We start from the raw sequence: 12,831 nt of genomic DNA on the forward strand, positions 1-12,831 counted from the left end.
GCAGTCAGAACAGGACCAGGCCAAAGACAGGAGCCCAGAATTTCATCCGGGTCTCCCACAGTTGGCAGGGGCCCAGGTACTTTAGCCATCATTCTACTGCCTCCCAGAATGCAATAACAAAGTTATATTGGAAACAGAAAAGTCAGGACTCAGACCAGGCATCCCAAGTGGTGGCTTACCTTGCTGCACCACAACGTCCACCCTGGGGTACTGAAAACTTCTGAAAGTAAGGAGACCACAACATTAGAAATACATTAAGTACCAGCAGTTGTATAAAGTGACCAAGTCAGTGTTATGTGAATTTTGCCTCAGTGATACACACACTCACTCACTCATACTCTACAGGTCAGGTAGCACATTTTACTGTGTTCCTTTGTGATTTGGGGTATGGGAATAAAATACTTACTTTTGTTAAATCTTTAATTGAAAAATAACATTTTTTCAACTTTTATTTGATAAACATAAATTTCCAAAGTACAACTTTTGAATTATAGCAGCTTTCCCCCCCCATAACCTCTCTCCCACCTGCAACCATCCCATCTCCCACTCCCTCTCCCTCTCCCATCCCGTTCTTCATCAGGATTCATTTTCAATTATTTTTATATACAGAAGATCAACTATATACTAAGTAAAGATTTCAACATACTGCACACATACAGACACACAAAGAATAGAGTACTGTTTGAGTAGTAGTTTTACCGTTAATTCGCATAGTACAACACATTAAGGACAGAGGTCCTACATGGGGAGCAGGTGCACAATGACTCCCGTTGTTGATTTAGCAATTGACACTCTTGTTTATGGAGTCAGTAATCACCTGAGGCTCTTGTCATGAGCTGCCAAGGCTATGGAAGCCTCTTAATAACGTATTTATAGTAGTATATGCATATTGTAGATCATTTAAAATACTGAAAGACAAGAACATGAAAGCACCTTATTCCTGATACTCCAAGTTTGATATTTTTTTTTTATTAAACTTTTATTTAATGAATATAAATTTCCAAAGTATAGCTTATGGGTTACAATGGCTTCCCCCCTCCCATAACTTCCCTCCCGCCCGCTACCCTCCCCTTTCCCGCTCCCTTTCCCCTTCCATTCATGTAAAGATTCATTTTCAATTCTCTTTGTATACAGAAGATCAGTTTAGTATATATTAGGTAAAGATTTCAACTTTTTGCCCATATAGCAACATCAAGTGAAAAAACTACCATTGGATTACTAATTATAGCATTAAATAGCAATGTACAGCACATTAAAGACAGAGATCCTACAGAATTTTTTTTTTTTCAAATTAATTAATTTTCTATGCCATTTCCATTTTAACACCAGGTTGTTTTTTTTTTTTTCATTTCCAATTCTCTTTATATACAGAAGATCACTTCAGTATATAATTAGCAAAGACCTCATCAGTCTGCGCCCACACAGAAACGCAAAGTATAAAAATACCGTTTCAGTACCAGTCATAGCATCACTTGGCTTTAGACGACACATTAGGGACAGATCCCACATGGGGTGTAAGTACACAGTGACTCCTGTTGCTGATTTAACAATTTGACACTCCTGTTCATGGCGTCAGTAATCTCCCTAGGCTCTAGTCATGAGTTGCCAGGGCTATGGAAGCCTTTAGAGTCGCTGACTTTGATCTTATTCCGATAGGGTCATAGTCAAAGTGGAGGTTCTCTCCTCCCTTCGGAGAAGGGTACCTCCTTCTTTGATGGCCCCGTTCTTTCCACTGGGATCTCACTCACAGAGATCATTCATTTAGGTCTTTTTTTTTTTTTCCATGATATCTTGGCTTTCCATGCCTGCTATACTCCCATGGGCTCTTCAGCCAGATCCGAATGCCCTGAGGGCTGATTCTGAGGCCAGAGTGTTGTTTAGGACATCTGCCATCCTATGAGTCTGCTGTGTATCCCACTTCCCATGTTGGATCTTTCTCTCCCTTTTTGATTCTATCAGTTAGTATTAGCAGATACTTGTCTTGTTTGTGTGATCTCTTTGAGTCTTAGACCTATCAGAGCTATCAATTGTGAGCTGAAATTGGTCACTTGGACTAGTGCGATGGCATTGGTACATGCCATCTTGATGGAATTGTGTTGGAATCCCCTGGCACGTTTCTAACTCCACCATTTGCGGCCAGTCCGATTGAGCATGTTCCAAATTGTTCATCTCCTCCCTCTCTTTTTCCACTCTTAGATTTAACAGGGATCACTTTTCAGTTAAAATTTAAACACCTAAGAATAATTGTGTGTTAATTACTGAGTTCAACCAATAGTACTAGAACAACAACAATAACAACAAATACTAAAATGGATAAAGTATTACATTGTACATCTAAAGTCAGGACAGGAGCTGATCAGTTCATTGTTGCTTATAGTGTCCATTTCACTTAACAGGTTTCCCCTTTGGCACGCAAGTTTGATATTTTTAGCCTCATGTTTAGCCTCATGTTATATATCTTTCCAGGGTTTTCTCCATGTAAGCATGCATATATGTATATGTGTATGTGTATATATATATATATATATATATACACACATATATATATGGGAAGGGAGTTTTAACCAAAATGAAATAATATTCTGTGTGATAGGCTTTGATTTGCTTTTTTTTTTTTTGAAGATTTATCTATTTTTTTTTTTTTTTTGAAAGGCAAGAGTACAGAAAGAGAGGGAGAGACCGAGAAATCTTCCATCTGCTGGTTCACTCCCCAGATGGCCACAATGACCAGAGCTGGGCCAATCTGAAGCCAGGAGCCAGGAGCTTCATCTGGGTCTCCCATGTGGGTGCAGGGGCCCGAGCACTTGGGTCATTTTCCACTGCTTTTCCAGCCACATTAGCAGGGAGCTGGATGGGAAGTGGAGCAGATGGGACTTGAACTTGCGCCCTTATGGGATGCTGGCACCACAGGTGGGGGTCCAACCTACTATGCCACAGCACTGGCCCCTTTGATTTACTCTGTTATGAGTTTCATCTTTTTAAAATGTGTTACATTCTATATGATTTATCACTATATTTAGTAATTACATGTTGGGGAATATAAAATATTTTCCTGATAAAGGCACAGCATCAAAACTGAAGATTGGGCAGATATTGTAGTATAGTAGGTATAGCAGGTTAAGCTTCTGCTTAGAATGCTCATGTCCCATATTGGGATGCCTCGTTTAAGTCCTACCTACTCTACTTCTGATTCAGCTTCCTGCTAATGAGCCTGGGAGACATCAGACAATGGCCCAAGTACCTGAATTCCTGCCACCCATGTGGGAGACACAGGTGGAATTCTAGACTCTAGCTTCAGCCTGGCCCAGCCCTGGCTGATGGGGGCATTTGGGGAGTGAACCAGCAAATGTAAGATTGATATCTCTTTCTCTCTGCCTCTCAAGTAAGGAAAAAATAAAAAGGTATATATTTATTAAAAAAAAAAAAAAAACTTAAGAACGTTGGAATATACAGGAACTTCTTACAGTCATTTTCCAGTTTTCTGTAGCTTTGAAGTTTTTCAAAATAAGTTAGAAAAGTATATTTTAAAAAACCGAACATGTTGAGAAGATTACTATTTGTCTACCCCTTTTCAGGGTGTAATCGTATTAGTCGTTCTGGAGCCCACCTGCACCTGCCGAGTCCCACTAGGTGAAGTGGAGGGATGGGCATTTCTAATAGTCCTGTTGGTCTTGCCGTCCAGGAATGCAGAGAGGTGATACTTGTGTTTCGTCATTATTTCCAGGAGAAACTCCTCTACCTTGTTTTTGTATCAGTATTTATGGAGCATGGAGACTGGGCCAGGCACCATGCTGAGAACTGGGACTGCAAGGGCTGCCAGGGAGAGTGGAGCAGTCCTGTGGCCAGGTTTGCCCTTGGTTCTGATGGCATCCGACACTCACCCGGCATCTTCCTTGCTGTTCCCTTGTCAGGATTATGAAGAAGCTGTTCTCTTGCTGTTAGAAGGAGCTGCCTGGGAAGAGGCACTGAGGCTGGTAAGAGAATTTTTAAAATCCTCCATATGTTGGATGCTAAGCAGAGAGATTGCAACAGAGCCCAAATCAACTGGAATCTCTTGTGTTCAGAGGTGAATGAAATTAAGTGGAAACAGTTTAGATTTCTGATCTAAGGGTGCTTTTAAAACCATTTTTAAAATATTATCTTTGATAATGTTTTGAATTCTCTATATATGAAATATTACTGTTGTTTATTGAGATTCCCTTGGGCACCTTATAGGAGGCCTGCTCCTCAGGAAAATAGTACTGCTTACCCCTGAAACTGACCCATTTCTTTTCAAGTATCTTTTAAAAGGTTCTTCTTCTTCTTTTAAAGATTATTTGAAAGGCAGCGTGAAGAGATAAAGGGAGAAACTGAGAGAGCTCTTCCATTCTCTGGTTCACTCCCCAATGGCTGCAACAGGGCTGGGCCAGATCAAAGCCAGGATCCTGGAACTTCATCCGAGACTCCCGTGTGGGTGGCAGGGGTCTAGGTACTTGGGCCATCTTCTGCTGCTTTCCTAGACATGTTAGTAGAGCTAGATTGGAAGTGGAGCAGCTGGCACTCAGAGTAGTGCCTGTGTGGGATGCCAGCATCGTGGGTGATTGCTTAACCTACTACACCATAATGCTGGCCCCTCTTTTCATGTATCTTAACTTGCCAGTGACTAGACATTTTCCTGCCTAAAATTATTGTGTTTTTCCTTTTAGGTATACAAATACAACAGACTGGATATTATAGAAACCAACATAAAGCCTTCCATTTTAGAAGGTGAGGGTTATATTTAGAATTCCTCATTTGCCTTTGTGTAAGTATTTGGAGAAGTTAGAAGAGAAGATATAAATGGGAGAGTAGTCCCTCTGTTACTGCATTTCTTAATATATTGTGTGGACTCAATCAGAAATTTTAAAAAATATGTTAACTTGTTAAATGGTAACACACAAGAGGTTTTAATGTTAGAGACTTATAAAATTCAGTTCAGAGTCTTTGTAAAGCGTGGGCTTGTCCTCCTGCCTTTTCCTAGTATCCCTTGTCAGAGCCAACTGGGTCTGTGAACCAGTGCCTGTCCCCTGCGCCTCTACACCACTGGCACTGAAGCAGGTTGCACAGTGGGGGAAAAAAAAGAATTTGTATTTGGGAATAGTTGGTAAACTTGATTATACAACTATATTAGATAATACTATTCTATCAATGGTTAGTTTCCTGCACTTACTTTATATAGTTATAGAAGACGGTATCCTTATTAATCTTAGGAGAGAAATGCTGAAGTATTTAGGAGTAAAGCATCACATCTACATCTTACTCCTAAAAGGTTCACAATAGTAACCATGAATGTGTTTGTGTGTGTGTTCACAGAGAAACAGAAAATAATATGGCAAAAATGTTTACAGTTGGTAAAACTTTGAAACGTATTTGTGTTCATTGAATTATTACAACTTTTTTGTATGTTTGAAAATTTTGAGAATAGTAAAGAAAGAAATCAGAACTCTCGCAAACGAAGTTTATGTTTCCTAGAGAACAGCTGAGTTTTAGCAGTTCTAGAATAATTGTGGTCACAGTGTACCCTTAAAGACAAGTGAAAAACAACATCAATTTGACTCACAGAACTCTAAGGCAGTGAGGGTTGATTTTAAGCTTTGAATTTAATAAAAAAGATTTATTTATTTATTTCAAAGGCAGAGTAATAGAGAGGGAGAGAGAGACAAAGAGGTCCTCCATCTGTTAGTTCACTCCCCAAATGGCCCCAGTGGCCAGAGTTGGGCTGATATGAAGCCAGAAACCAGGAGCCAGGAGCTTCATCTGGGTCTCCCACATGGGTGGCAGGGCCCAAAGACTTGGCCCATCTTCCACTGCTTTTCCCAGGCCATTAGCAAGGAGCTGGATTGGAAGTGGAGCAGCTGGGACTTGAATCGGCACCCATATGAGATGCCAGTGCCACAGACGGTGGCTTAACCACTACACCATTGCCCCTGCCCATTGTCTTTTTAAGCAAGCCTATCCTGCAAGTAGTGTCTAGCCTTTCTTAGGTTAATTGACATCCCCCCCCCCCATTCTTATTATCCTGCTTTCCTGTGGTAATTAAAACTGTTGGTGAGATAATTTTTGTGTCATTCACCTTTGGTATCCCTAATGACTAGATTTTTTTTTTTTTTTAGATTTATTTTATTTATTTGAAAGACAGAATTACAGAGAGATGTAGAGACAGAGAGAGAGGTCTTCCATCTACTGGTTCACTTCCCAGATGGCCACAACGATTTGGAAGCCAGGAACTTCTTCCAGGTCTCCCACGTGGGTGCAGGGGCCCAAGGACTTAGACCATCTTCTACTGCATTCCCAGGCTGTAACAGAGAGCTGGATCGGAAGAGTAGCAGCCAGGACTAGAACTGGCGCCCATGTGGGATGCCAGCACTTCAGGCCAGGGCTTTAACCCGCTGTGCCACAGCACCAGCCCCATGACTAGATTTTGAAAACATCCTTCCTGATCCTGTAACAGTTTGCCTGGCCAGCTCTTACTTGGATTTTCACCACTAAGAAGGACCCAGAAACATGCAAATAATCCATCTGCATAAGATTAATATCTATGAGTAAAATGTATCCTTGGATAGTAGTATTATTTTGTTTATATATATATATATTTCTGAAGATTTATTTATTTGAGAGGCAGAGTTACAGACAGCGGGAGAGACAGAGAGAGAGGTCTTCTGTCTGCCGGTTCACTCCCCAAATGGCTGCAATGGCCAGAGCTGGGCCAACCGAAGCCAGGAGGTTCTTCTGTGTCTCCCACGTGGGGACAGGGGCCCATGCACTTGGGTCATCGTCCACTACCTTCCCAGGCCATTAGTAGGGAGTTAGATGGGAGGTGGAGCAGCCGGGACTCAAACTGGCACCTATATGGGATGCACACGCTGCAGATGGAGACTTAATCTTCTAAGCCGTAGTGCCAGCCCCCGTGTTGTTTTCGTATATTCTACTAGGGCCTTTTTCTCTTGTGTGTTTTTCTCTTGGATGATAATTTTTAGACATTATTAGCTCATGAGCATTTTAATAGATGCTTAGGAAGAAACATTTAAGTAACTTGCCTCCTATTTTTGTTAACAGCTTCCTGTGCACAACATTTATTTGCCAGTCTTCTCTTGGGTTAGATAGCAAATCTCCATTCAGGTGATTTCAAGTTTGGTAGTTGAGAGTGTTTTGGTATGATATTGATGACACTGAGATCTGGAATCTGAACTTTATTTCATTAGCGCTCATTTATTTGAGAGACATAATAACCTCTTTCATTTTATTAAATTCTAATCCAGTACCTCCCTGCTTAGTTTTTTCTCTTTGGTTAAACATTGTGCTCAAATTCTTTTTCCTTTTGCCTTACCAGCCTATAAAAATTACATGGCGTTTCTGGAGTCTCAGACAGCCACATTCAGCCGCCATAAAGAACGTCTGTTGGTGGTTCGAGAGCTCAAGGAGCAAGCACAGCAGGTGGATCTGGGTGAGTGTCTGTGCGAAGACCTTTGATACCTGGTGGGAGGTGGAGGTCAGTCAGTACCACCCGTTGTCCAAGCTGCTCGGTGTTCCCTGTGGTTTGACAATCCTGACCCCATGGGGAAGGCTGAGGCTGTTGCTCAAGCTCTCAGGGGCCGTGGATGGCTTTGCTTGTATGTGTTAGGGGAGGCTTTGCAGGACAAGATTTCTGCTAGACCTTCCCACTACCTTATCCAAACAGAGCAGTGACCATATCTCTTCCACTAAAGAAGTTTCCATGTTTCCAAAACCAAAAAAGAACTCTGGTAAACTACTGATTTATAATAAAAATAACTTTATTTCAGTGTTGTCTCATTCATTTTGAGAATAACTTTGTGATACCATTCATGTGCTCCGGTTGACTGTGATCCACTTAACCTCTTGAAGGTGAACCCATGCTAACAGAGAATGTTTTCGGGTATATTGGTTCTTCTTTTCTAGATGATGAGATGCCCCATGGTCAAGAGGCAGACCTCTTCTCTGAAACTAGCAGTATTGTGAGTGGCAGTGAGATGAGTAGCAAATACTCCCATAGCAACTCCAGGATATCAGCGTATGTATCCTATGTTTTCATCAAAATGACCATCCCTGGGGTGAATGAGGAAAGTAAAAGCAAGGAAGGTTTTCTACTAGGACAGTAAGGTGGGAGTGGGGAGGATATTCTTCAAAGCTATGTGGAAGTTGTGCGAGGACTTTCCCAGTCTCACAGAAACATTAGACTTTATGTTGAAATGTTTCCTTCTACAGCTTTGTGACGTATGTTTTTGCCCAGTGCCCATGAGGTTCTTCTGTTGGGTACACAATTTATATGACATCTGATTTTACTCATTGAACAAATGTTAAGTGACTATAATGTGCAGCACCAAAAAAATGAAATGATGAAGAAAAAGGATTCAGGTTTCTTCAGTTCAAAATCAGGATTGGAAGAAATTAAAATATAAATTAAATCATTGCACTTTAATCATTGCACATTACCCAGCAATCTGGCAGAACCATTTACTGAACACCTGTATGCTCTGTTCAGCGACAGTTACAAACAACTTTGAAAGAGATTTGATTTATAAGAACTTATTTTGTTTGGGAGACATGAAATAATGCAAAATTATATATTTAAACAATGTTTAGCAATTCATAGCAAGAGTCTATGACATTATATGGGATGATGAGAAATTGCAAGAAAGATAACTAGAACTGGACTTCCAAGAGTTAGGGAGGGACCAGCCTTGTGGCATAGCAGGTAAAGCCTCTGCCTGTGATGCTGGCATCCCATATGGGCACCAGTCCCTGTCCCAGCTGCTCAGCTTCTGATCCAGCTCCCTGCTAATGGCCTGGGAAAGCAGCAGAGGATGGCCCAACTGTCTGAGCCCTTGCCACTCCTGTGGGAGGAGACGTGGAAGAAGTTCCTAGCTCTACCCTGGCCCAGCACTGGCCGTTGTAACCATGTGGGGAATGAACTAGTGGATGGAAGATCTCTGTTTCTTTGTCTCTTCCTCTCTCTCTGTAACTCTTTCAAAATAAACAAATAAATCTTAAAAAAAAAGAAAAAGAAAAAAGAATTGAGAGGGGCAGCATTGTTGCTTAATGGGTAAAACTACCACCTGAGATGCATCCCATATGGACACTGGTTTGTATCTTGGCTGCTCAACTTCTGATCCAGCTCCTTTCTAGCTGCTGCTTCTTCTGCTGCTGCTGCTGCTGCTGCTGCTGCTGCTGCTGTTTCTGCTTCTTCTTCTTCTTCTTCTTCTTTTTTTTTTTTTTTTTTTTGAGGATTTATTTTTATCTATTTGAAAGAGTTGCAGAGAGAGGTAGAAACAGAGAGAGAGAGAGAGAGAGAGAGAGGTCTTCCATCTGTTGGTTCACTCCGCAAATGCCCACAATGGCCTGAGGTGGGCTGATCTGAAGCCAGGAGACAAGAGCTTCTTTGCAGGTCTCCCACGAGGGTCCAGGGGCCCAAGCACTTGGGCCATCTTGCTCTGATCTCCCAGATACATTAGCAGGGAGGGAGCTGGATTGGAAGTGGAGTAACCTGGTCTTGAACCAGCACCCATATGGGATGCCGGCACTGCAGGCCAGGGCTTTAACCTGCTGTGCCATAGTACTGGCCCCTGATCCGGCTCCCTTCTAGTGGCCTGGGAAAGTAGCAGAAGATGGCCCAAGTGCTTGGGCCTCTGCCATCCACATGAAAGGCCCAGATGAAGCTCCCGGCTCTGGTCTGGCTTAGCCCTGGCCATTGCAGCCATTTGGGGAGTGAACTAGCGGATGGAAGAACTCTCTCTCTCTCTCTCTCTCTCTCTCTCTCTCTCTCCCTCTCCCTCTCCCTCTCCCTCTCCCTCTCCCTCTCTGTGTAACTCTGCCTTTCAAATAAATAAATAAATCCTTTTTGAAAAAAAAAAAGAGTTGGGGAGAGAAAGTCCCAAACAAAACAAATGACAAAATGAAAGATCTCTGAGCCGGGAAGGCATGGGATTCATATATATTTCATTATATTCATATTTTAATCTATTATGTCTTTATCCGCCTTCTTTATTTTTGTCTTTAAACTTATTTATGTTATTATATTAAAATCTGCATTGGTTGTTCTTCTGTTCATTGTTCCATCCTATTACCAGAACTAACCTCATTTTACTACGTATTTCAATTAAAACTTTGGAGCAAAACATCCCTTTTTAGAGTTTTCCTTATTATTTCCTGCTTGTAAGACCCCTCCCACATTTATGTGTGGCTTTATCACTGTGATGCCATTTTATCCCATCCTCCCCTCAATACCAATACCATCTGTAGACTCCAGTTTCCCAGCAACTACATTCATTTTTGTCAGTGCATCACAGGGGGACCCCCTTTTAAACAGCTCCCTGACTCTACAGGAGATCTTCCAAGAACCGTCGCAAAGCGGAGCGGAAGAAGCACAGCCTCAAAGAAGGGAGTCCGCTGGAGGATCTGGCCCTCTTGGAGGCTCTGAATGAGGTGGTCCAGAGCCTTGACAGGCTGAAAGGTATATTCTCAGTACTGGCAGTGATTCTTGGCCACCCCAAACAGTAACTGGACAGCACGGATAGAATTCAGTAGATAATTAAAACACAGTTTCCCATCTGGGAAAGATAAAGACTGAACAGGAAGGGTCATTTCAGTGCGTGTTCTGGAAGCAGCTCTTCTCAACCAGACACCTGGAAGCCTCCTTCCTTTGGTGTCTACCCAGCTGACGTGTGAGAGATTAGCACTATGCTGGACTAGAACATTGCAGGACACTGCTGCCAGCTTGGCCCCGGTGTGTTTGTTTTCCTTTTGCAGTAGATGTGTTGAATTATATGAGCATTTCCAAAGAGAGAAGAAAATGTGGAAAGAAGCAACTGTAATGTGATATTAGAAGTGTTTGCTTTGAAAGGGAACTATGGTATGATTCAAGCAGGGGAGCTAGGAACATAACTTACCGCTTTCTCAAATTTCTTCTCTTTAGATGAAGTCTACCGTATTTTAAAGGTACTCTTTCTCTTTGAGTTTGATGAGCAAGGAAGGGAGTTACAGAAGACCTTTCAAGACACTCTGCAGTTAGTAGAAAGATCACTTCCAGAAATTTGGACTCTGACCTACCAGCAGAATTCAGCCGTGCCTGTAAGTTTTATATTCACACAACCCAATAAAAGTCAAGCAAAATGCTTTCTGTGCTTAAAAACATAACATGCCATAGTTAAATTATCTTAGTTTTGTGTTTGGGCTGTCAGTAGAAATTTCTATATGCCTGTAGAGAAACTAGCACATCTTGGTGTAGGTATAAATGGGCTCTTCTTTCTCCCTTCTGGATGGAGCAGTTGTCCTGGAGTAGATGGGAAAGTCAGATGGTTACCCCTGGCCTTCCATGCGGTTGCATTAGGGAGTGGGTATAAGTGTTGGCCGAAGGTTTGGAACTCATGGATGGAATCAGACTCTTTAAAGGAACCACAGAAAATTATTTTTCCTTTTGTTTTATGGAAAATGTGACTTGTCACTTCTGTGTTGTTGCAATGAACTTTGCTATTAATGTTTAGGGCTGAATCAGCTTTGTGTCCCATGAAGAATTCTAATGTATTGTCATCTGTTTTGCTTGTTGTTTGCTCCTCTGTTCACTCTCCTACCTCAAATCTATCATTAAGAGTTTTGATTTGGATTCAGAAAAACTGATCTGTCAGGCTAGTAAAGAAAACTGTAGTGTATGGATTGGTTAAGTGGTGGAGCACTCAAAAGGGAAAGGGGGGATACAGAGGAGGAATGCAGAAGTAGTAGTGTCTAGGAAGCAGCGTCTACAAAGAGAAACCTTGGTGACTATTACATGTCAGAAACTTGGATGTGGAAGCCTGCAGGGCTGCATCTGGAACCTCTGGGAAGAGGGTGACAGCCAGCTCCTCAGATTTCTGAAAGGGCATGATGAGGCTGATTCCAAGTTTACAGAACAGCTGCTGTTGGGGCAGAAGCAAGCAAATCCTTTTTTTCTTCCAATAGAGCATAGCAGGGAGCCAGCTGACAAGGAGGAATGTTCTGTAAGGCCCCCTAAGTCATGAGCAATGTATAGAAGAGCAGGCTGAGAGCTGAGAGAGGATGGCGATCAACTCACTGCTTAGAAGCACATAGGCCTACTGGGTCTTGATTTCCTTATTTTGAAATAGGGATAATTCTTCCCCACTGTGCTTCACTGGAATGTTTTGAAACTTAAGTTGAAGTACTTTACAAAGCATAAAAATAAGAATCAGGGCCCCACAGACACTTTAATTTGCTGTAATAGGTGTTTGCTAGAAGAAATGTAATAATTATCTTCAAAACTGTAGTGAATGTGAAGCTAACAACTTATATGTGCCTTCCCCTTACATATCCCTTCCCCCTTAACTGCTAATACCAATTTTATGACTGTTTTAGGGAAAATGATGAGGAAAATGTGTTTTTGGTTGGTTGGTTAGGTTTGGTAAGCAATATGTGGCATATGTTCTAGTATATGTTCAGGATGTCTTGGAAGTGCTTTTGAGCTTATGGTATTGGATCTGAGGCTGAGGGACCGCATTCCAAGATGAGTGACAGCAATCCGGAGAGCCTGGCCTATGTCCAGAGGCTGTTGCAGAATTGAAATTCCTGTGAGATCCTGTGTTTTACCTTTGGCAATGTGTGCAGAGTTTGCATTCTGCTCCAGAGGATGCACATATTTATATTTGTTTTCATGTAAAATATGCATTTCCCACAACTCTTGCGTGTAACAGATACTCTGTATTCTGTAACTTTTTGTACTGTCCCCCCTCCCCTTGGGGTAGGGCTTGCTCACTTGGAAAAGGTAGAGCATTGTAGGATTAATTTTCCTACCCTTCCCACTTGTTCTTC

At 41.9% G+C, this 12,831-nt stretch overlaps 1 protein-coding gene across 2 annotated transcripts in view; it reads left to right on the forward strand.

Annotated features, from left to right (window-relative positions):
• Window positions 1-12,831, forward strand: part of ELP1 (elongator acetyltransferase complex subunit 1) — a 76,670-nt gene that overhangs the window by 57,723 nt on the left and 6,116 nt on the right. For both annotated transcript variants that reach the window (XM_062207799.1, XM_062207800.1), the window contains 6 exons: window positions 3,912-3,974; window positions 4,686-4,746; window positions 7,349-7,462; window positions 7,936-8,047; window positions 10,359-10,486; window positions 10,949-11,103. In XM_062207799.1, the coding sequence (XP_062063783.1) occupies window positions 3,912-3,974; window positions 4,686-4,746; window positions 7,349-7,462; window positions 7,936-8,047; window positions 10,359-10,486; window positions 10,949-11,103 (633 nt within the window). The remainder of the gene's footprint in view (window positions 1-3,911; window positions 3,975-4,685; window positions 4,747-7,348; window positions 7,463-7,935; window positions 8,048-10,358; window positions 10,487-10,948; window positions 11,104-12,831) is intronic.

The sequence above is a fragment of the Lepus europaeus genome, chromosome 12 (assembly GCF_033115175.1).
Source record: "Lepus europaeus isolate LE1 chromosome 12, mLepTim1.pri, whole genome shotgun sequence".
Taxonomy (NCBI): domain Eukaryota; kingdom Metazoa; phylum Chordata; class Mammalia; order Lagomorpha; family Leporidae; genus Lepus; species Lepus europaeus.